This window comes from Rattus norvegicus, chromosome 16 (genome assembly GCF_021556685.1).
Source record: "Rattus norvegicus strain SHRSP/BbbUtx chromosome 16, alternate assembly SHRSP_T2T, whole genome shotgun sequence".
NCBI classification, from domain to species: Eukaryota; Metazoa; Chordata; class Mammalia; order Rodentia; family Muridae; genus Rattus; species Rattus norvegicus.
In genome coordinates this window covers 31,217,781-31,242,326 of record NC_141549.1, presented here as the reverse complement: position 1 = coordinate 31,242,326, position 24,546 = coordinate 31,217,781, and the positions used below count along the sequence as shown (strand labels likewise).

Here is a 24,546-nt window from a genome sequence, read left to right as displayed (position 1 = left end):
GATACCCGAACTGTGACCTTATTTGTAAATAGGGTCTTTGTAGATGTCATCAATTTAGAGTGGTGTCATATCTATTAGTATGATCCAATCCGATGACTGGATTCCTTATAAAAAGAGGAAGATCTGGGCAGACACAGTCAGAAGGGCTTCCATGTGATGAAGAGGCAAAGGTTGGAACCATGTGTCTATAAGTCAAGACCAGGGGATTTTCAGAATCAGAAGTTAGGAAGAAGCAAAGAATGATCCTCTATTTGAGTCTTTTTCTTTTCTTTTCTTTTCTTTTTTTCGGAGCTGGGGATCGAACCCAGGGCCTTGTGCTTGCTAGGCAAGCGCTCTACCGCTGAGCTAAATCCCCAACCCCCTCTATTTGAGTCTTTAAAGGGTTCACATCCTAGCCAATACCTTGACTTCAGACTTTCTAATCTCCAGAAATGTAGGAGTACAAGCTTCTGTTATTTTAAGCTATCTGTCAATTTTTTACAGGAGCCCTAGAAAATTAAGACAGTGGTTACAATGCATCTGTGTCAACATCAACATGCAAATGTTACCACATGTATTACTTTTCTTTTCCCTGAGACAACAATGCAATTTAGAAGATGGAGGGTTTGTTTCAACCCATGGTTTGAGAGAGCAGAGTCTACTATATGGCAGGGAAATTGGTGGGAAACTGAACACTGGTCATTACCGTGCCCACAATTATGAAGCAGGAGACGAATAATGGTGTTCAGCTGACTTTTTCCTTTTTCCAGCTTACTGGATCCAGGACTCAGCCAGTGAGCTGGTCCCTCCTACACTCAGGGCGAGTCATCTCAGGTAAACCTCTCTGGAAACACCCTCATGGATACAACCAGAGTGTGTCTCCTAGGTGATTCCAAACCCTGTCAAGATGACAATGAAGAGGAACCATTGCATCATTCATCAAACCAAGTACCACACATGGAAAACGTCCCTCCAGGTGCCATAACTTCTAAAAGGATAATTTACCTTTGAAAAATAACAAGAGAGGGGCTGGAGAGATGGTTCAGGTTAAGAACACTGGCTGCGCTTCCAGAGGTCCCAAGTTCAATTCCCAGCAACCACATGTTGGCTCACAACCATCTATAATTGGATCTGGTTCCCTCTTCTGGTGTGTCTGAAGAGAGTGACAATGTACTTGCATAAAATAAATAAATAAATCTTTAAAAAAAATAGCAAGAGACAATATCACTAAGATCCACCATTGTGGATCTGCTGATATGGCTCAAAAGTTAAAAGGCTTGCCACTGCTCCTCTGGGAGACCTGAGTTTGTTTCTAAGCTCCCATGTCAGGTAGCTTAGAATTTCAGGAGTTCAGTGTTGCCTTCTGATACCTACAGACATACACACACACACACACACACAGAGAGAGAGAGAGAGAGAGAGAGAGAGAGAGAAACCTTACTCTTTTTGAATTGCTAAACATAATTACCAAGACAGGGAGGCTTCTAGTAACTCCTTAATATATATAGTATGTATAATATATATGTGGAATGTATATGAAATATATTTGGAATATATACTATATATATGGAATATATATATATATATGTACTTTGTATATATGGAATATATATGGAGATGGGAAATTTCTACCCTGTTACTTGGTCTCCTCTTCATTTGGCCAGAACAAGTCTGAATTTCTTACTACCCAGTCATGTGTCTGAGAAATTCTATTATTTTCTCTAAAATAAGCTGTTTCCACGATTGTATAAACATACTTAAATGTGTTTAGCCTATCCTAGCCTTTTAAAAACATGGAAGTCTACTGTCTCTTAATTGTGACTTTGTCCAGGAAAAAGACATTAGTATGTTTTGTGTGCCTGATCTCAAGAGAGTTCCAGAACCACCAGTCAAGGGAGGGTCTTTAATTTTGTTTTTTTGGGTTTTTTTGGGTTTTTTCTGAAACTAAGTCTGAGAGAACAGCTGGGCCATCAGATATTTCGAAAGGTTAAGCTAAGCAATCAAGGCTGGATTCCAACCCAGGTGTGGCCCTCTCCAACGCCAATGCCTTTCCTGAGGCAGTGGATGCCCTTCCCGGGGCCTTAAAAACAAGTTTGAGCTGCAGTAGAGATGGTTCAGTCAGTAAAGTGTTTGCCACACAAACAGGAAACCAGAATTCAGTTCCACAGAACCCATTAGAAAACAGCCTGGAAAAATCAACACTCTATCGAGAGCTGGAAGGGGGTTTATGAAACTCCACCCTTGCTGAGATCTATCAGCAATTGGTGGCTGCTGAAGGACGGGTCAATTTTCTTCTGGGTTGTCGCCACTGGTAATTTTATCTTGCTCTGGTGGATGACCCCATACACCTGCACATTTGGGCAGCATTAATTGGTCAGAGTAGGGTATGAAAGAATTTTTAAATATTTTTTTATTTTTTTTAAAAAGAGAAAGTAAAGGTTGGGGTGGCAATATTAGAAGAGTCTTCTGAAAGTGGGACAGGATTCCACACAATCAAGATGCATCATGTACATGTGTTAAGATTTCAAGAAATAAACTTGGAAACTCCTTGAAGAAAGAGGAAGATGGGGAAGGGGAGAAGAAAAGGCAGAAGAGGAAAAAGGAAGAGGAAGAGGAGGAGGAGGAAGAGGCGGAGCCAGCCTGACATGGTGGCACATGTCAGTAGTGCTGACATTGTAGAGGCAGGCAGATCCCTGGGAAAGCCAGGCTCACAGAATCGGTGAGATCCAATACAAAGTCTTAACAGAGAAGGTGCACAGTGATGGAGAAAGTCAGTCAAACTTAACCTGTGGCATCCACCTTCAAGAACTCATGTGTGTGCATGCATACGGAGGAGCATGAACACATAGGCACATGTTTTCTCACTACGACCACCCCCACACAAACATGAGTCCATGCATGCCCATGAACACACACTCACATACACTCACACACACATACACACTCATGTTTGAACCCTCCCCCTCCAGGTCCCACCACTCCTCTGGCCTTTTCTTTCATACCCTCTCTGTTTCACACACTCAGCCCTTCCTCTAAGCATTGCTTCTCTTGGTCATCAGAGGGTCAAAGCGCCTACTGGATAAGTGGACTCCGTTTGCTCAGAAAGGAAATTCCAAAGAAACCAAACAAACAAACCCCAGTCAAATGGTGACATTAGAAGGGTATGTCTGCCTTCCTTCCCTCATGCTCTGAGATATGTTAGTCATTCTCTCACATCTTAATTTCTTTAGGCTTTTGAATATTTCCCTCATGTGTTCCCTCATAGTACATTCTTTCACATGCAGTATAATTCACTATGAAAATAACTGCCAAGGTCTATGACAAACCAGCCCTTGGCCCAATAGTATCTGCTATCACCGTGCTAAACACTGTCCACAGACCACAGACCATCAATGAAGACCTTCAACGCATCTATAAGAGGAAATAAACAAAATTCTGACTTCAGCAACTGCAAAGATCTAAGAGCTTCCTGCTGCCAGCAAAGGCCTGCTATTGGCAGAGGTTAACATTGGCAGCCTGCGGTATATAACCACTAGTGACGATGGAGGCCAGTGGGAAACCTAGCAAGGAAATCAGGCAAATTCTGACATTGAAAAAATGATCAGAACTTTACATAAATGGTGATATACTTTTACACTTAAATGGTTACATGATCTACATTCTACAGAGGACACACTCCCGTGTCACACTCCCAGAGGTCACACTTTGTGACCATGTGTGTGCTTTGTCTGTGCAGACACTATTACACTCTTGCTTTTGTCTTTTAGCCAAGCAATCAACCAGGAGAATCTCCTCTTTAAAAATAAGAAAGCCTTCCCCCAAGAAATTGAGCACAATCTTTCCCAAGGACCTTAACTATTGGCACATCTTAATCAGTCTAGCAAGGGTACATTAGCATTTTCGTGTTGTTTTGAGGGGATCTCTGCATATGTCATACAGGGAATCACTGTATTTGAAAAAAAATTTTTTTCCTATGTAATACAACCCCCAGAGGACAGGAAGCATAACTCTTCTTCATTGACTCTCAGCTCGGGGTCCATGGCATCTCTCCCACCAACAATGAGTTCTAAAGATACTGGCTTCAGGGCCTAAAGGTCTGGCCTGGTCTCCATGATAACAGATAACATAGAGGTCATTTGTGCTATTAGCCACCTCTGGTCCTGGTTGTGGGAGCTTGGGGGAACCTATGGCTACAAGGGTCATTTAGATGACTAGCCACCTTCTATCCTGGGAGCTTGATATGGCCAGGTCCAATAGACGACACAGGTCACCAAGCTAGACTTAGATGATGAGCAAAGAAAGACTGTTTTAGTAATACCCTAGGCTTCAGGTCATCCACGCAGTGGATGAGCTTACAAAGCCTGTTGAGCCCCTTGTGCTCAACCACTCATCTTCTTTTCTGAACCTCACTGACCTTCTCACACTGACTGAAATTCAGACTTAATCCTCTCTGGATTCTAGTTAAGTAATTAGTTAATTCATTCACAGGTTAGTTGGAGTTTTACAAGTTCTTCAATAGTGAAGGAAGCATCCTAACTCTTGGATTTCTGTTTCATTTCTAGAAGCTGGATTTCCGTTAGGTGGGACATAGCTAGGAGTCAGGACAGGAGCTCTGGAAGTCAGGGTCTGGGGGTGCAACTTCTTGAAGGTTATGGACTAGTCAAGGTGGTTTTTAGCAGGCAAGCTATACTGAGAGAGGCCGAGGTCCTAGGAAACCCCTTTTCTGAAAAGTCCTCTCCAGATAGATAGATAGATAGATAGATAGATAGATAGATAGATAGATAGATAGATAGACAGACAGACAGACAGACAGACTAGAGAAGTCTAAAGAAGCAGAAGGAGACGATGCTAATGAGAAAAGAAGACAGAGGAGAAGAGGGGAGAGAAAAAGAGAAAGTATAAAAGTTTCTAATAGAAAAAAAAATATACCCAAGGACCAGATGAGTAGAAAGACAGAAATACAAATGGGGTGTGGTGGTGCATGCCTTAATCCCAGCACTCAGAAAGCAGAGGCAGAAGCAGGTGGATCCCTGAGAGTTTGAGGTCAGCCTGGTCTATAAGGCGAGTCCAGGACAACCAAAGATATTACACAGAGATACCCTGTCTTGAAAAACCATTAAATAAAGAAAGAAAAAGAAAAGAAAAACAAACACAAACAAAACCATCATACATGTTACAATTACTCACAAATAACATGTTCTGGTTTGGATGTGAGTTAGGCAAAAGCACATGGTTTCATGTACCTTAGTCCTAGACCCTTAAAAAGTGGGGAAGGGTGCAGTGTAGTTAAAATATCAGCGGTGTGCCTCACAAGGAATAAGGACCTCTCTCTCTCTCTCTCTCTCTCTCTCTCTCTCTCTCTCTCTCTCTCTCTCTCTGTCAGAGCCCGGTGAGCTCTCATGATGTTCACCCCACCCCACTCTCTGACTTCCTGTTTGCTGTGTCTCACACACACACATACACACAAATACACACACACACACACACACACACACACACACACACACACACACGAGCAGTGCTGCCCTGGTGCCATATACTATAAGGTCCTCACCAGATTTTGACATCCCCACTCCCAACCACTGCACAAGTTATTTAATAAATAATCTGATTTTTATAATAAATTACCTAGAATCAGGAATTTTGTCATAACAATGGGAAAAATTTAAATATTATGAGACTGAGTTTGAAAGCGACTCTTAGGTAGGAAAATAATGACTTCTCGTCTTCCCCTTTTTCCTCCCTGTTGTTATCTGTGTGCAATCGCAGGAAGCTGGGGTGTCAATCACAGGCATGCTGCCTTCTGTAGGCTACAGGAAGCTCACTCGGATGTCAGCTCGGTTACCCCAGGTACAGAGCTGAGAGTTCCGACTCCTGGGCTGTTAGGAGCAGAGTTAGATCATCCTGTCTGTATTGATGAAGAAAAAGAAAGATGAAATCCAAGTTTGTAGAGCTGGGGTTGGGTTTCTTTGGGTTGGGCATAGAGCAGTGGGGATCTTTGCTTGAGAAGCCCGGCATTTAAACGCCAGCACTGCATGAAAAAGGAAAAGGCAGGCAGGAGGATGGGGGTGGGGGCAGTTGTTGGTGTGAGCATAATCCTACAGGACTAGTTAAAAAGGACTGAACGGAAAACTCCAGCAAGTAATCCTCCGCTCATATGTTCCTGTCCACCCTGTCTCCTGAACTCTTCTAGCTGCTTCACAGACAGCATAATGATGGAGTAGACCTGAAGCCCTCCTTACCTTAATGATAGGCACACTTTGGCTTCAGAGGCATTCTGTGTGTTCAATACTGACAGTGGTGCATCTTGAATTTTAAGCAAAGAATGCTGCACCAGCTGCAGCCATAATAGAACCCCAAATCCCACAGCAGTAGTTTAGGAGACCCAGACAAGCCATCTCAACAGACATGCAAAGGCCTGGTAAGACCCAGTGCTTTCTCACCATCTTGCTCTTTGCCTTTAAGGGGAAAAGTTAGAGTGAAGTTTCTATGCAAAGGACAGCAGAGGGTGGCTGATGAGGTGGGCTACTGAATCCCTGCCTTAGATAGGCCCGTGGCAAGACAGGGGGGCAGAAGTAGGCCTGACACAGTGGGTCTGATTTTTTTCCAGAAATATTTAGAATAACTGCATGCTGGTGTAAGCAGAAAGACCAACTGTCGTCAGAGAGTCCACTAGAAAATTCTAAAGAATGTATTGTTACTCCAACTCTGACCCTCAAACCAGTGATTCAGCTACCCATAAAAGGGCCTCTCATCTTCCCTGACATGTGTTGTTCTAGGGTAATGAACTAGTGACTTCTTAGGAATTCATCTTAGGAATTCATTAAGTACAGTGCTAATTTGTCAGTTGAGTCCATGAATAATTCTAAGAGAGGGAGTCTGTCGTGAGTTAACTTTGAAAACATGCATAGAAAAAAAGCATAAGGAAAGACTACATTTCTTTCCATTTTAAAACGATAACAGGCAAACATTATGTGTCCCTAGGTGTTGGTGAGGGAAAGCAGGCTGTGTCAGTGTCAGACTGCCATTGGTGACAAGGCTCTGGTTTTATTAGAAGTTCATATTGGGACGCCTTTGTTTAGACATGTGCTAATCATTGCCTGCCATACACTCCTTCAGGAATCACTCCCTCAGCAAACACCTGCAGAAAGACATGCGCATTCCTGTAACCCAGAACATCTGGACCAAGTTCCTTGTCATACCATTTCATCTCCAGCGGATGATTCGGTGACCATTTTACAAACAGGTTTTAACAATTTGCTCTCATATGCTATTCTCCCTCTCCCCTCCCCCTCCCCCTCCTCCTCCCTTTCCTCCTCTCTCTCTCCCATCCCTCTTTCTCCCTACCTCTTTCTCTATATCTCTCTATGTCTCTCTGTGTCCCTCTCTCTGTCTCCCCCATCCCCTCTTCCTCCATCTTTACCTTTCTCTTTTCTTCCCTCCTGCCCTCCCTATTTGTGTGTGGGAGAGGGGAATCTGAAACAGGGATATTTAAGTGGAAGAAAGAAAGAAAACTACTTTATATAAATACACTATAGCCCAGGCTGGCCTAAATCTCAATGCATACTTGAGGCTGACCTCAAATCCACAGTGAGTAGCCTGTCTAGCTTGCCAAGTGCTAGGATTACAGGCATAAGCCACCAGGTCCAACAGTTAAAGAGTAATAAATAGAAAACACACATCTCAGTTTTCAGATGCATCAGGGAGAGCTGCGAGTGGTACCCAGATCTATATGACTAGAGGCTACTCTTCCAAGAAGAATCCCACCACTTCCCTTATGATGTCCCCACTGCTGATCTTCCAAGGCTATTGGCAGACACAAGTCACATGCAGAACCCTCAACTCAAGTTGATCTGCAAGGAGGATATTTAAGTGGAACCAAGGTCTCTTTATAGCCCAATAGTACACCACATCACTTTTCCAATAAGGAAACTTTTACCTCAGGTGAAGCACACCCAGCTGTGGGTCTTTAGCTTCCTTAGGTCAGGCCCCAGTGTCTCAGCACCAAGTTATTTCATTTATTGTGGGACCATAAAAATGATAGTGTATCAGGGGATAGTGAACTGGCTCGGCCAACAGTGTGCTTGGCACACATCAGATCCTGAGCACTCCTGTTATAGGAAGGAGGGAGACAGAGACAGAGACAGAGAGACAGAGAGACAGAGTAAGAGACACAGAGAAGCTGGAAGTGGTGCATAGCTACAACCGGAGCCCTACGGGCACAGATAGGCAAATCCCTGTTCAGCTAGCCTAGCTCATCCAGGGACCTTAACATTCAGTGGGGATGATTGAGAAAGACACCAATGTCAACCTCTAGTCTTTACTCATGCTCACACAGAGAAGCATGTACCTGGCACATGTGTGTCACACACAATCATATATATACACATACACTCTCCACACACAAGACAGATAACAACATATCTTTAAGTGATCGTCACACATCCTGGCAGACAGAGGTGCTAATAATAACATTGACTGCATTTGGCCCACATTATATGCAGTCCGTTTCCTAAGTGCTTTGCATGCACTGGTTTATTTGACATGTGCTGCACAGACCCCTTCCCACCAGCCTTCCTTCTAGACTATACACTGAGCAGAAGCTTCACTGTGCATGTGTGAGTGTGTCTGACTTTGTCTTCAGGTCTGGTTGACATCAGTTTCCCACCTGATTAAAGACTCCTGTGCTTTTATTTTGTGCAGCCCACCTCTGTAGGGTTTCCCTGATTGTAATGTGACTAGAAGACAAGACATTAGCCAGGACCAGCATCTGAGTGTCTCCCCAGGAAGTCCCTTGGGATGCTGGCAGACAGTGGGAGCAATGTGGTGCTGGGTCTTCCTCTCTTGGGATGATATAAGTGCCTGGCCTGACCTGGTAAATACTGAAACATGTCTGTCTTCAGTAAGTGTAACATTGTGCCAAACATTACCATTTCCATGGGGATATTGGTTGAGCTAATTAGATTCACAGAAATTCTCATGGCAAGAATACAAGACACTGCACTTACTGAAGTGGTGTTTTTAAAACATCTTCTTCAGAATAGGTAATAAGTTTCCTGAAATCCAAAGGGTACTCATTGGCATCTGTGAAAAAATCAGCTGAATAGATACATTGACTAGAAAAATGAAATCTCTGGTGGCAGTCATGCCAAACAAGCAAGCCAGGGGGACTCAAGGGTGGACTTTGAATCTTGTACTCCTGTTTGCCAGCTCACTGAGGTAAAGCATTTCACTTGAAACTCCAGCTTATTTTCTTCATTAGTTGCCTGAGGATACTAGAGGAGCTCTTACCATACAAGGTGGTTGGAAAATAGTGCATGTCGCTGTTGGTTTGACATGGGATGTGCCACAAGATCCAGGCTCAGCGGTGGTGAGGAATATGAAGATGGTGCGGACAGTGATAGATATGGAGGTGGTGATGAGGATGCTCCCAGTGATGAAGATGACAGTAATGATGATGAGGGGGGGAGGATAATAGAGGAAAAAGAGACAGAGATGACAATATGGTAACAGTGGTGATAGTGATGTGAGGTGGCAGTGGTGATGAGGAGGATGGAGAGAGAGGACAGTAATGGTTAGGATGATAGAGACAGAGAGGACAGTGATGGTGAGGATGGTAGAGACAGAGATGGTAGTGATGGTGAGGATGGTAGAGACAGAGAGGACAGTGATGAGGAGGATGGAGACAGAGATGACAGTGATGGTAACAGTGGTAGTGAGGATGATGAGATGGAGGTGGTAGCAATGGGGACAGTGATGGTGAGGATGATAGAGACAGAGATGGTAGTGATGGTGAGGACGATAGAGACAGAGATGGTAATGATGGTGAGGATGATAGAGACAGAGATGGTAGTGATGGTGAGGATGATAGAGACAGAGAGGACAGTGATGGTGAGGATGGTAGAGACAGAGATGGTAGTGATGGTGAGGATGGTAGAGACAGAGATGGTAATGATGGTGAGGATGATAGAGACAGAGATGATAGTGATGGTGAGGATGATAGAGACAGAGAGGACAGTGATGGTGAGGACAATAGAGACAGAGAGGACAGTGATGGTGAGGACGATAGAGACAGAGAGGACAGTGATGGTGAGGACAATAGAGACAGAGAGGACAGTGATGGTGAGGATGATAGAGACAGAGAGGACAGTGATGGTGAGGATGGTAGAGACAGAGATGGTAGTGATGGTGAGGATGGTAGAGACAGAGATGGTAATGATGGTGAGGATGATAGAGACAGAGATGATAGTGATGGTGAGGATGATAGAGACAGAGAGGACAGTGATGGTGAGGATGATAGAGACAGAGAGGACAGTGATGGTGAGGATGATAGAGACAGAGAGGACAATGATGGTGAGGATGATAGAGACAGAGAGGACAGTGATGGTAGTAATGGTTAGGATAATAGAGACAGTGAGGACAGTGGTGGTAGTGATGGTTAGGATGATAGAGACAGAGAGGACAGTGATGGTAGTGATGGTTAGGATGATAGAGACAGAGAGGACAGTGATGGTGAGGATGCTGCTGATGCTGCTGCTGCTGGTGGTGGTAGTGGTAGCATAGTTACGGTGGTAACACCTCATACCAGGGCAAGTTGATTTTCAAACCCCAGGAAGAGAACTCAGATCCTAGTAATTACTGAATGAATATTCAAAAGCAGGGGATGAAACAAAGAAAATACAAGAAGAGTCAAAGGAACTTAAAATCTAAAAGAAGAAAAAGAAATCACAGATCCCACCAACATTTTAGAGACTTGTACCTCCTGACGTCAGGGGAATTTTCAATACATTTCACTGTGGTTTTTCTTAGCACAATGAGTCATTATTGCAGATTCTACCCGACATCAACTTGTATCACTCTGTGACCTTTACCCTACATAAGCCTGCTGTTTGCCCTGTTTTATAAGCACAAATTCCTGGGGAATTATGCAGTGCTATAAAATTAATCACAGAAAACTGCACATATGCACTACCCTAGAAAAGCAAGTCACAATTAAGTCAATTCAGGCATACACTAGTCATCTAGATTAGTAAAAAGGGAGGGGCAAAGAGGGGAGCACCAAATTGAAGCATATATAATGACCCAGATTGCCATTTATTTTAAAATATCAAAACCAGAATGCTGTGTATTGTCAAGGTAAGTCATGAAAGTCAGGAAACATTCTATCTAGACATTTTTGAGGTAGAAATTCCAAATGTCATCCAATTGTAACCACGGAAGAAAATCCTCATGAGAACCTTGAAAAGAGAAACTTTGCAACATGCTGGATTAAATGATGTCTTTTTCTTTGTAAGCTTCCCACACTAAATCATGGGAAGATTTCAGAGGCTGTCTGTATAAATAAAATATGAATACCAAAGTTCAGTATTTCATCTTTGCAAACACTGCTTCTCTTTGTTTATGTCAAGAACTGGAAATCAGTCCATGTAGTTATTCCCTGTAAAGTGATGGGTCTGGTTTTCATTGTCTGTGAGAAAAAGAAGTTCAATCTGTGTTATTGAATTAAAATCAACTTCCCAGGCCCCTCCCTCTCTGATTTTTGTTATCTAGAGCAGCAAAACGTAGCTGTTCCTAACCCACGCTTTTACCACTTCAACTGCATCTCCAGTGTTAACCTTCCATTAAAAAAATAACAAAATATTTTAGTTCATATTTTTATTTAGCAACAGTGTTGAAAAACTTCCCAAAAATGTCTTAGCATCCAGGATTATATTTTGTTTTGTGAGGTTTGTTTTGTTTTGTTGCTGTTACTGTTTTGTTTTTTATTTGTGTGTGTGTGTGTTCCTTTGCTTTTGTTTGTATGTGTGTTTGTTTGTTTGTTTGTTTTTGAGACAGTTTCTCTATATCCTATCTAGGGTCCCCTAGCTGTCCTCAAACTTGCTGCACAAACCAGGCTGGCCTCAGATTCCTGAAGATCCACCCACCTCTGCCTCCCAAACATTTGGATTAAAGATGTGTACCACTGTATCTGGCTCATCCAGGACTACAGAAAGAGAAGTATAATACTTGAAAGATAATGCCCCTAGCTCAGTTCTGAAAAACAAATGATACCAAAAAAAAAAAAAAAAAAAAAACTCCTAAAATGTGAGGAATTCAGGTGCTAAACACGTAAGACCCATCTCTCCCATTCATCCCTTCATTCAGAACCAGCTGGAAAGTAGACTAAGTGGAGATCAACTTCTTACTGATAAATTGTTTAAAGAACTTGTTGGCTCTATGCACTAATGACCCTGTTAGTCCTCGGTTCTCATCAGTCTCCTTCACCAGACCAGCACATGTACCCAAAGCTTCTACTGGCTTCCCAAGGGAAAGCTTGCATGGAACTCTAGGGAGAAGAAGGGGATGGGGGAGGCGGGATGGGAGGAAGAATTAATTTCTTCCACTTGATTAGCATATCTGGTGTTGCTCTGTAATTAGATAAGGGATTTCTCTCTAGGAAAGAACAAGTGAGAGTAGGCACTGGGGACTGAGATGTAGTTCAGTCAACACAGTGCCAGGAAGGAGTTTCCTTCCCACAGCATACAATCCACCTCTCGTTAGGTGAAAATGAAAGCTATCAGGACATTGACTAGGAAGAGCCAGGCATCTGTGATTCCAGCACTGAGGAAGGCAGAAGATTGTTTTGAGATCAAGGCCAGTCTAGAGGTTATAAACAAACACTATGTCCAGAAAAATATTATGTCCAAGTTATATCCTTGGGCACCCCAAACGGTTGAAAGGATCACCCCAGGAACAACTCCCAACCCCTCATATATGAGTGACTGCTCCACCTGGTCTCTATGGATATGCAGGGTTGAGCCTTCTCCAGTCTAGGTCCTAAGTGGATGTGTAAACAAGTACAGGGAGCAAATTTAAAAGCATGAGGAAGGAAGTGTTGGAGGAGGTAGATTTTTCCCACAGGGCAAAATCAATTCAAAACCCAGGACTATTTTCAACCCTCAAAATAGTGGGCTATAAAAATGTCTGCCTAAACATCAAACACCTGTAGCAGTAAATATTAAAAACCAAATCTACCACCTTGCGCTAGTGTTGACTCCATTGGGCCACATGGCATCTGCAAGGTATTTCCATCTTAAAAAGCAAAGCATCTCAACCCAACTGGCCAAGCTACCAATCTCCAGCCCACACTGCTGCCTGCTACTGTCTCAGCCCGGCAGCAATCTCACCATCCATCTAGTTTCACCGCAGGTTGCCACCTCGTCAGTTCCATACAGAGATCGCCTACCTTGCAGATCTCTTTCTGTGAACTCTGCTCACATTCCCAGCATCTGCCTCCTGTGGCTACAGTCACAACTCCCAGTAACCCAGTAAAATCAAAACTCAATAAGCTTGTAATTTAACAATCAGCTTTATATCAGTAAATTCAAAGTCCACAAAACATCTGCACAATAAACTCACCACCAATTGCTAATTATATAAACCGCCCACCTAGATAAGACAAATTGTCCTGTAAAAATCCATCCCTCGTTAGTTATATTCATAACTACCCACAAAGCTCTGGGTCTTCCTTCTCAGCCTCCACCTTGATTCTTCTTCCTCTTTCTCCTCTCTCCCTCCTCTCTTCAAAACTCCATGTCTGCCTTACTTTTTCACTGCCCAACCACAGGCCTTGCCTTATCTTGTGCCTGCCTTCACTTATGTAAAGACAACAATCTACAGACATTTATCTCACATGGCACAAAAACATCACAGAACAAAAGGCAGAAAAACTATAAGAACCAGAGGTCAGGATGGACGGGCAAAACTGCCTTGGGGACATGGCAGGACGGATGTACCCATGAACTTACACCACCATGGCTGCTTCACAGGACCTAGCCAAGGTCAAGTAGTGGGCCCTGGATGGCTGTTGAGTCCTCACCTACCCCCCCCAGAGGATATTGACCCTAATGACTGCTGAGGAGAGAGAGTCAGGTCTTTGTAAGGGTGTGGCTCCTGGTTAGCCATGCTCTAGTGCATGGCCACATACCTATGTGCAGATGGGGCTTCACTAACTAGACTCCATGAGTTATAACAAAATAAGAGACAGACAGACCGACAGACAGACAAAAAAGGACATGAAGTTGGGAAAAGGTGGGGAGAGCTAAGAAGAATTGAGTGGTGGGAATGCAGAGTTAATATGAGAATATACTGTGTAGTTAACGTGAGATTTTAAAGAATAAAGATGCACGTGCGAGACTTCAGAATGGCACAGACTATAAGTGCAGTGTACCATTTATTCTTCATCCCTTTAGATGAACGTATGGCTGGTGTTGTCTGGGTGTGTGTTGGATTCCAGGAGCATAGACAGACACATGAATAGTTCTTAGGTGTACTGGCCAGGAATGGCCATGTGTTATCTGATATAGAAACCCTGAAGGGTATTTCACAACAGAAGCTCAAGGTCACAGTTCAGGATGACCTTAAGTTGTTATACTTTGGTATAAATCATATTTAGAAAAAGAGGGGAGCAGTTTCATCGACAGCTGAGAGGGAATATGATTATGACAATGATGGTGGAGTTTATCAAACATTGTGGCTAAGTGAGGCTTCGGGGCTGGTCCTGGTCAACGGAGCTCTGGTGAAAAATGGCTCAGAAAAATGTGTGCTGAGACAGCAGAGCCACGGGGTGGAAATACTGAACCCGGCTGGGTCACGGGATGCAGCAGCACGTAGCTCCTGGACAATTACATGGACTTAAGACTGAAGCAGAACAAATTACTCTGTTTTGTGATTCTTTTGCTTTTGAGACAGAGTCTCATGTAGGCCAAACCGACCTTAAATTTTCTTTGTGGTCGAAAATGACCTTGAACTTCGGATCCTCCTGCCTCAGCCTTACAAGTGCGGGGTTAACAGGTTTGCATAGCTACGCCCAGTTTGTGTAGAACTGGCGAATGAATACAGAGCTTTGTGTGTACCAGGCAAGCACTGTACCAACAATGCCACATTCCCACCTACAAATTACTCTAAGTTGTTAGCAGGAATATTGGAGGTTGTTTCTTTTCTAAAACTATCTAGCATTTCCTGTTAGAAACCATGAATAGCAAACCTTGAATTTCCTTAGGATTCAGCTTGGGTCTATTTTCTTCTAACTCTAAGGGGTTATATGTATTTGAATAGTTTTAAAGGTCATCTGTCTCTTGCTAACACTAGCTTACAGATTGCCCAGAGAGCACTGGACCACTCCAATCACCTGGACATAATTAGTGGACTCTTTTCATCCTCAAAAGTATCCCAATCCTGATGACTCAGTTAAAAGTCCACTTTATCGTGCTGCCAGTGATGTCCATATCTCTAGGTCCAATCTCAAATCTTTTTCCCTTTTGGGGGAAACCTTTAGCATGGAGAACCCAGCCATCCACTCAGCACCTCCATTTGTCTGTCACACAAACTTGAACATTCCCTAAACTGAAGTTACTTGCTTTCCCAATCTGTTTCTTTTCAATAGGCCATATAGAAAGCACTGGGTTGCTTAAGTGAGAAGAACCAGGAGTCTCTGAGAACCAGCTAGGTCCCTATAACACCAGCTCCTCATTAAGACCCATTAACTCTACTTCTGAATACATCACAAACCCACCCACGTCTAACCTGTACTACCACAGCCTTACCCAAGTCACCCCTCTCTTAGATCCCTACAGTAGACTCCTACCTGGTCTCTGCTCTTTCTTCTACCTGCCACACAGTAGCCAAAGTGATCTTTCAAGTATAAACTAGGCCGAGCTCCTTTCCAGTTAAAGAATACTCAGCTATGATCAAAATCCCAAATCCTTAGTTCTGCTCTATAAGATCACTTGGTCCTTCTCTCCCACACTCCACATCCCATCACCCACCTTTCTCTGCTCCAGGCCTTCTTTTTGGTAAGTCCTTCAGAATGGTGTTCATTCCTCCTGGAAAGTCATCTGCTGGCCCATCCAACTGACAGACCATTAGATGTTCACACAGTGTGCATTCTCATCTCTTTAAGAATACTGCTGGATTACATTGCCCAAACTCCTTTGTAGTTCAGAAGATAATTCTAAACAATATATAGTATATATGCATTCTCGCCCCTCTACATGGATGGCTAGACTACATTTCCCAGACTCCCTTGCAGTTAGGAATGTGAGTCTAGGCCATGTTATTTAATCAGTATGTAGCATCCTTGGGTCTGATGGTGAAAGTATACTCAAATGCATGTGTACTGTGGGTCCTTCCCCCTTCTCAGTGGTTATGCTGAATAAGATTGACAATGCAACCTAGACGGGTACCTCAAGATGATGGCATACCTTCCACAAGAATGGATCATGGACTATGGTCTCAGACTGAGTGGTGTTTATTGTCTTTCTGCTCAGTACAGAACTGTTTAATAAGCATTAAATACACTTTTGTTCAAGCCACTAAGGTTGGGGTTCTATTACCATAACAGTTGCTGTTATACTTTATGCCTTATAGCTGGAGCATTGAAGTTAACCACACTACAACCACCAGAAGTGCTACACACACACATGCTCACACACACACACACATACACACACTCCCATACTCAGTCTCCACATGACTCTTACATATTCTATTTGAAGTCTGGGTTTGTGTGCCTTAAGAGGCCACCTCTGACTCCTTCTCTGTATGTTCTTTCACTTTAGTCATCACGACCCAAGCTTACACAATAACTGTGTATATTTATATAAAGGCTGTGTCCACAGTTGGCCCATTAAGATCCGTCCACTCGGGGCTGGAGCGATCGATGGCTCAGCACTTGAGAGAAGCAAATTCGCACCACAGCATCTACAACTACTGTAAGTCTAGTCTCAGGGAATCCGAAGGCCGTCTCACCTTTGTAAGTCACTCATGTACACAAACCCACATGCAGGCAGGCAGGCAGGCAGACACACACACACACACACACACACACACACACACACTATATATATATATATATATATATATATATATATATATATATATATATATATATATATAAATCTCTGTCTAAAACTCCATGGAAGCAGAGCCTTTCATTCAACATGACAATGCTCTCAAAGCCACTGCTTGGAGTGCAGATGTCAATGACTTTTTTCCCAATGTCTAAGTTAAATAAACAAGAAGCCATTGTACAGGAAATACTTTTTTTACCATGAAACTAAAGTATTAGAACCAAAAATTTCATAGAGAAAATGCACGCCGTGGGATTTTTTTTTATCCTTTATTCATTTAGAATGCAATTCTGGGCCAATCTGCAATCAAGACAAAACCCCAAACTCTGAAGTTGCACTAACAGGCTGACTAATACAGTTCTGTTCTTCAAAGTACACGCAAGAACTAGGTTTTCCTTCTGCTCAGAGCCCCTTTGCAAAGCACGTACGTTTTCCTTCCCTCAGAAGCGCATTAACAGGATCATGCTTATACAGTGGATCAGCACAAGAGACTAAGGACAACTTATATGGAACTATGTGATTCTCGCCATACACACAGTGCTCACAGATCCAAGCTACATCGGTTGACTTTTTCATGGCATCTGTCATGTGACATTGTCACCAACTAGGTTAAAGGATCTTCCTAGATTTTAAAGCGAATGTTCATGAAAGAATGAAGTCGATCCAGACACTACGGTTCTGTCCAAGTGTATTTAAGTGATTAGCAACTACTACTTAAATGATCAAAAATAAACCGATGTTAAATATTAACTGCACACAACCTAAAATAAAAGAGCCACGTTGCATCTTACTATAGTCTATGGATATATTAAAGCCATTAGTTAGGAGCCTTTCTTAAAAATTCAAAGTCTCTGACATCATTTTCCACCACTCCATCAATTCTTCCTTCTCCTCCTCCTTCCTTTCAGAGAAAGACTCCAGCTCAAAGTCCACCTGAGGAGGAAAACAGAACAGATTTGTGGCTTGTACAGTAGAATAAACTCAACCTAACCACTTGGGTTAAAGGAGATTTTGCTTTAAGTCTGTGGCAAATGAAGCATAGCTTTGTAAGCACAAACTCAGAAGACGGTTCACCTTGGAGCGTGCTTAACCGGAGTGGCTTCCAAAGAGCACCTATTTCGGAAAATCCATGCCCGCCCCCGCCCCACTGTGGACAGTTCTTTAACTCCCGAGCTCTGCCTCTCAGCCATGAGTTTTGTCCTGGTTGGGGGGTTGGACTAACAGAATACAGCCCAATGCATCAGTGCTCATCTAAGAAGTGCTGTTAACGAGACCCTCAACAATACATACAGACGCTCCGGTCCTGGTGAGCTCAAGGGGCTTGTCCCGGGGGGCGGGGGCTGAGTCCTCTTCTAGTCTATGCAGAATCTACACATACCTACATAAAAGGTTGATCCAGCCTCAGCCCTGACCCAGTCCTCCTCAATCTCCCACATTATCTGGAACCAAAGTTCCTTCATACGCTTATTTCAATGCCTGCTCATTTGGGTATAAGATTATACTCACTACATCCTCAGGCTATTTGAAATATTGAAGAAGAAAAGAGTTGAACCTGTCCCAGCCTGTGCCGGGAGCTACCTTGTTTCCAGGTTTCCCTGACCAAATCTGCTTCCTGCCTTTCACAGAACACAGATTCATGTACAGGTAAACACAACCGAATTTAATAAACCATTTTTGAAATTCAAGATCTTTTGTTTGCAAAACCAAAATGTTTGGAGATGGGTAGACTGCTCAGTAGTGAGAGCTGTTGCTCACCCAGCAAGTCTGGGACACAGCCACATCGTGTGTGCACCACACAGCACAGCACACACACGCATGCACACACACACACACACACACACACACAGACACACAAATATCTATGTACACTTTGAATTCCTGGTACATAAACAAAATTAGAGTGAAGTTTCCTTAAGCAAATCTTCTCATCGGAAATTCTTCAGGCTTCTTTATGGTCCCAATAATATAATATAAAATTGTATTGGAACTTTGGTCCCAGAGAAATGTTAACATTGTCATCGACTGCCTGATAGAATTAATTGAAAGTACTTTTGAAGGGCTGGGGGTGGGACTCAGTGGATGAAGCACTGGCCACGTAAGCTTTAAGAGTTAGAGTTCACATCGCCAGAATCCACACAAAAGCCAGACCTGTGTGAAGGCTGCTTGTAATCCCAGGAGGGAAACAGGGATGGGAGATCTCAGGGCAAAATGTTGAGCAAGAATAGCCAGAAGCTCCGGGTCAGCAAGAGACACTGCCTCAAGGAGTAAAGCAACGGAGAAAGACATTCAGTGTGAAATTCGGGATCTCCATGAATACACACACACACACACACACACACACACACACACACACACGTCCCACAAGCGCATCGCTCTTCCTCCTATTAAACTCTGCCACTTTTTAAACTATTCAGCTCACCGTACTTCATTCTTTTTTTTTTTGTATGTCTGATGTGTAGTTTGTGTGAATGTATGTTTGTGTGTTCACATGAGGGGTTCATGTGTGTGCGAGTGCACATGTGTGCACATGCATGACTCTCTGGTGTATAAATAAAATTACAGTAAAGTTTTTTCAAGCAAACCTTTTTATTAGAAATTCTGCAGGCTACCATATGGCCTGAGGTTGATGGCTGGAAACTTCTATTGCCCTCCATCTTATCCTCTGGGGCAGCATCCAGAGTTACCTGATTTGCTAGTCTAGCGGCAGCTCTCTGAGGGTCCCCCATCTCTGCCTTCTAGCATTGGATTCAAGGTGGGCTGCCATGTCTACTGGGCATGGATCCCAGGTGGCTGCCACGTCTGAGGGACATTCTCTTGGGTGTGGGGATCAAACCCTGGTTGTCCCTTACACTTGGGATAGTCACTGTGTATTCCTAACAAACATTTAGTTAAGTGCCTAAGATTATCTTCTGGCACTTTTTTCTAATATATACTGAGTAAGGCACTGTGCTGGGTCCAGGAGAGGGAAAGATAACTGTAACAGAATCCCATTTATACTGAAATCAAAGATAGAAATAAAAATTAATATTTTAAGTCTAATTTTGTATCCTTGTGAATCTCTTCAAAAAGCAGAGACCATGATCAGGTCACTGACTTTATTAGACCTCAGTTTTCTCATCTGTTAAGTGGGGATAATCACGGTGCCTACCTTGTAAGGCTATAGTGAAGGTTAACTATAAATCTCTCTGATATGTTTGACAATGGCAAGTGCTGAGCTATTATTCTCATCTCCTTTTATGAATACTTACCCCAACAGCAGGGCTGAAAGGAACTGCCACTTTCTTTGTGATTGCCAGGTAGCCGGGAGCTGAGGCTGTAAGTTTATAGTTTCCAGGCGCAAGCAATCGCCAGTAATCCCCATCCTTAGCTGTAGAAACAGAACATCAAAGCTAGGCACATGCTGGAGAGGACGGTGATACTGTCTGAGGACTAGTACATCGTTAGCTCAGTTGACTTTCAGTGAGTTTCTACTCTGATGAAATTCTAGGAGGAGTGCAAACTTCTCTCTCCACAAGCCTCGTGTCTTAGAGCCAAGTCACAGACAGCCATGCTAATATTACCCTTTAATATATGAGTCTCCTGGTCACAAAAAATCCCCAAATGGTAAGGATTACCAGAGCACTGCATTTTCATTCTTGCCAGGTCAAGAACTCAGGTCCCAAGAATCTTCTAGATCAATGTTTCAGAAAGCTTAGCCCCAAGACAGCTTCATTAGAATCCCCTGGGTCCTTGTCAGTAATTTCAACTTCTGAAGATTTACATGGCGTACTGCAGTGCCATTCGGGAACTGGATCTGGAATTCTTAAGCTGATCTGTGATTTGATCTCTTTCATTCCCCAAAGTTTCTCCTAAACATAAGCTGGGTCCCATGGCCCATTGCACTGAGCTCATGCATGGGCCTTAACTTGTCTCTCTTGATCCAAGACTCATGGCAAACTACCTTGGATATTTTCCAACTCTATACTCTGCTATACAACCAATATGACTGTAAGAAGCTTAGGCAAATACCCATGGTGACCAGTTCTAATCCCTAAACATCTTCCTGGCTCATGAAGATCATGTCACTTCCTCTGTGTCTCTCTGGCCCACCAGTCTCCTGTTTTCTACAGTCCATCTTCCCAGCCTCAGGTGCAGGTCAATCAAATAGAAAAGTTGGCAAAATGCAGGCTCTGCCCGACTAGCTCAGAAGTGAGCCCTTGGGTTCTGTGTACTGAACCCTCTGGGGTGAGGCTGAAGCCTCTAGGCTTTGAGTCTCTCACTTTGAGTAACAAAGACCCTAGTGAGCAGTTTGCACTCTCCATTTCGCCTGTGCCTCTGACACACACCCTCATATGTGCCTTATGGCAAAATGTCCTTAACGTGTCAAAATTTTTCGCCGCTAAAGGCTCTCTCCTAGTCTTGCCTGTATCGCCTCTGCTCACACCACTCCCTTTGTTGAGAGAGATTCAGTCAAGAGTCTCCATGCTGCCAGATCCAGTCATTCACTCACAAGGGTAACTTTACTGCGCTCCTTTAACCATCTCTTGAAGCATCCAGGACAACACACTTCACTTTATTTCTGGGCTAGTGTTCATTTAGAGTCTTATGGCCTTTGCCTCAAAATTAAAAAAAAAAAAAATAGACAACATTCTTACAGCGGGAACTATAGAGTAAAAGGTCCAAGCTCCCTTCTAGGTTTTATAACCCACCAAAGCCCACTAATTCCTGAGCTCCTCCCCTCCAGGTTTTGTAACCCAACAAAATCCACTAATCCCTGAGCTTGACATTCTACCAATCCTGGGGCTTGCCCCAAACTCAGGACTTTAAATCTCACCAATCCTCACCCTGAAAAACCCCTCCTGCCCCACCCCCCAAACCATATATAATCTGTCTCCTGTTCCACTCCCTGCTGCTTCTCTCCCAAGCAGAGGCAGCCACCCTTCTGTGTCTTTCCCGAAATGTCTTGTGTGAGGTTGCTTGTGCAGTGTGACTCTGTGGTATTCCTTGCCTCCTGACTGCCGGGATACCTTTCCCTTCAGAGACGCATCACTTACACAGGGGAAACCTCTTCTCTCAGAGCTGCAATGTTTGCCTTGGGGAAACCTTCCCTGTCAGAACGATAACACACAAATCTCCGTTTCATTCCGTTCTAGGAATCATTCCCCAAATTAGATTTCTCTCATGTTTTTTGCATCATGTGATGAAGAGAAAATAGTATTTCCGGAGTTAGCGGAACATCCTGTGGCCAGGGGGCATTAGGCTTGAGTTACCAGGAGTAAAGGGGGTAGGATCTTGGCCTGGGTTCTAGGATGCTGACTGGGAAAGCATCCCAAACTTGGGATAGTGTTAAATATTGCTGAATACGTGTATAAATGAATTGAAGAGGACAATAAGCCTTTAGAAAATAAATGAAATGTTAAATAATCCTAACGACTAAGAAGAGTGTTCTTGCTACTGATTTTGTTATCTGGCTGCAGGGACTCCAGTGTTGGTGGTTAAAGTAAAATGAGCTTGATAGAAATGCATATGGTTGCCCAGACACACAAGTTCTGGGAGTTTAACCTCAGCCGCTCCCAACAGTAAAGCAGGGCAGCAGACTTACAACCGCCCGCTCTGGGTAAAGGGCGCCACCTGCTGGCTCCAAACATCCTAGGCTTCACTGCTCCGTCTCAGAACAATGTGGAATTAAGAAGAGAGTCCGGGTAAAGGCAGATGAGGCAATTACTGCTATACTTAGAATTAGTATGCAAATTTTAATTATGATAATTAGTGGTTATGTTCATTTTCATAATCCTTGCCTCCAAGAGGAAAAAAAACTAAAACAAAATAATACCCACCCGAGGTGACATCATGGTCTATCCCATCCACGGAAATGGTTGCGTTGGCAATCGGATTACCTTGAAGGTCACGGACAAACCCTTTAACACCTCGGTGTATCTGTGAATGTCAAAGACAGTCAAAAAGGAATTATAATAGAGACGAATTTAAAATGTGCTTCGTGTCAAGCATCTTCTTGCTTTCTAGCAATACGGTGTAGAGCCTCATTATTTAAAAAACAGAACAGGCACAAATCTTCTGAGGACATGGATTTTTGAAGGACATTCCGAATAACAGAAAAGAAAAAAAAAGCCTGTTATGTTTGTGAAGTTTTAGCCTCTCTCTCTCTCTCCCTCTCCCCCTACCCCTCTCTCTCTCCCTCTCCCTTTCCCCCTCTCTCTTCCCCTCCCCCTCCCTTTCTCTCTTTCAAATAAGGTCATCTATAGAAACGGTTTATAGCGCTGAGCTGGCCAGTATGTCACAGCCTATTAATACTAGCTCTAGCTGAGCTGAATGAAAAGATCTGAGCTGTGCCTACCTCTGCATCGAGCTCATTACCGACATGGTTTGGACTGAAAATAAGGGCGTGACAGATCAGGGAACTCCAAGACTGAAAATCGGATCCCAATTAAGGATGGAAAGGGAAGGGCAAGTAGTGAGAATAGTCTCTCTGGATTATCAGCAATTAATCACTGCCATCCAAGCTACGGAACGGCTCCTTTATAGTCTTTATAAGATAACTTATAAGCTTGTATGTATGTGCATTCATACAGATTCATGTGAGCATATATGCACGTGTGTGTGCGCGTGCACACACACACACACACACACACACACACACGCCTGTGGGGGACAGAGGTCTACATCAAATGTCTTCCTCCCCTACCGTGTCCCATTTTATATTTTGAGACTGAATTCTCACTGAACCTGGAGCTCCCAGTTGGCTACTAACTGACTACTAACTGGCTAGTGGTTAGTCAGTGAGCTCTGAGGACCACCCTGTCTGTGCCAGCAACCTTGCCTCTGACATAGGTGCTAGAGATTCAAACTCAGGGCATGATGCTTCCCCAACATTTTACCAACTGCTGTTTCCCCAGACCAGTTCAAATCTGTAGGCAGTATACCTTCTAAGGTATCAAATGTAAGTCCCTAATTACATTTGATATCTTAGTATCTGAAATCCCAGATTCGGTCTCCAATATCACATAAATTGGGCATAGTGGTACACACCTGTCGTCCCAGGTAGAAAGAGGTGCAGTCAGATGGATGAGTCTGATAAGGGAATTCAAAAAGGCCAGCCTGCATGCAGGAGACCTTGTCTCAAGGAAAGAAAGTGAAATTTCTTCTGCTCCTGAGATATTTAAATATTTTCTACAGAGCATAGAATAAATTCCAGGCATCCCTTTTATCATTGAAGAGAAAACTTGCCAGTCATGCATACTTTTTCTGCGAAATGCCCCACTTCTCAGTAATAATTTTTGCATTTGTTTTTCTTTGAAGGTCTAAATAACAGTATGTATTGTTTTTTGCTCTAAGGGCATTTATTTCAGAAATAATGAGTGACCATTTTGAAGGCAATTAGTTTAGTGAAAGGTGCATAAGTACATCTTAAGTTTTTGTTTAGGGCCTTCTGAACCAGCCGACCAAAACTGAAATACTGAAACATTCAGTGGAGACGGGAACGGGAAATGTTGGGTTTCCGGGTGGAGAGGTGAGCAGGCCGTTCCTGATCAGACCTGACTGTAGAGGACTGTACTCAAGGATCACACGTCACAAATCTGAAACTGGGTTGAGGGATTTTTGTTAAGGACCCCTAACAAAATTAAATTAATAAATTCAAAATGCCCCTAGCTTGTTCAGGGAGGGCCACTTTGTTCATCTT

The 24,546-nt window shown here is 43.3% G+C and overlaps 2 protein-coding genes across 1 annotated transcript in view; both read right to left on the bottom strand.

Moving 5' to 3' along the window:
* The window catches only part of Erich1 (glutamate-rich 1), a gene marked incomplete at its 5' end in the record, with an annotated part of 52,793,804 nt that overhangs the window by 52,422,037 nt on the left and 347,221 nt on the right, over positions 1 to 24,546 (bottom strand).
* Cpe (carboxypeptidase E) overlaps positions 17,133 to 24,546 on the bottom strand; it is a 110,792-nt gene continuing 103,378 nt past the window's right edge. Inside the window, 3 exon segments of the mRNA NM_013128.2 lie at positions 17,133 to 17,801; positions 20,117 to 20,235; positions 22,685 to 22,784. Coding sequence (NP_037260.2) covers positions 17,703 to 17,801; positions 20,117 to 20,235; positions 22,685 to 22,784 — 318 coding nt within the window. The 3' untranslated portion in view covers positions 17,133 to 17,702.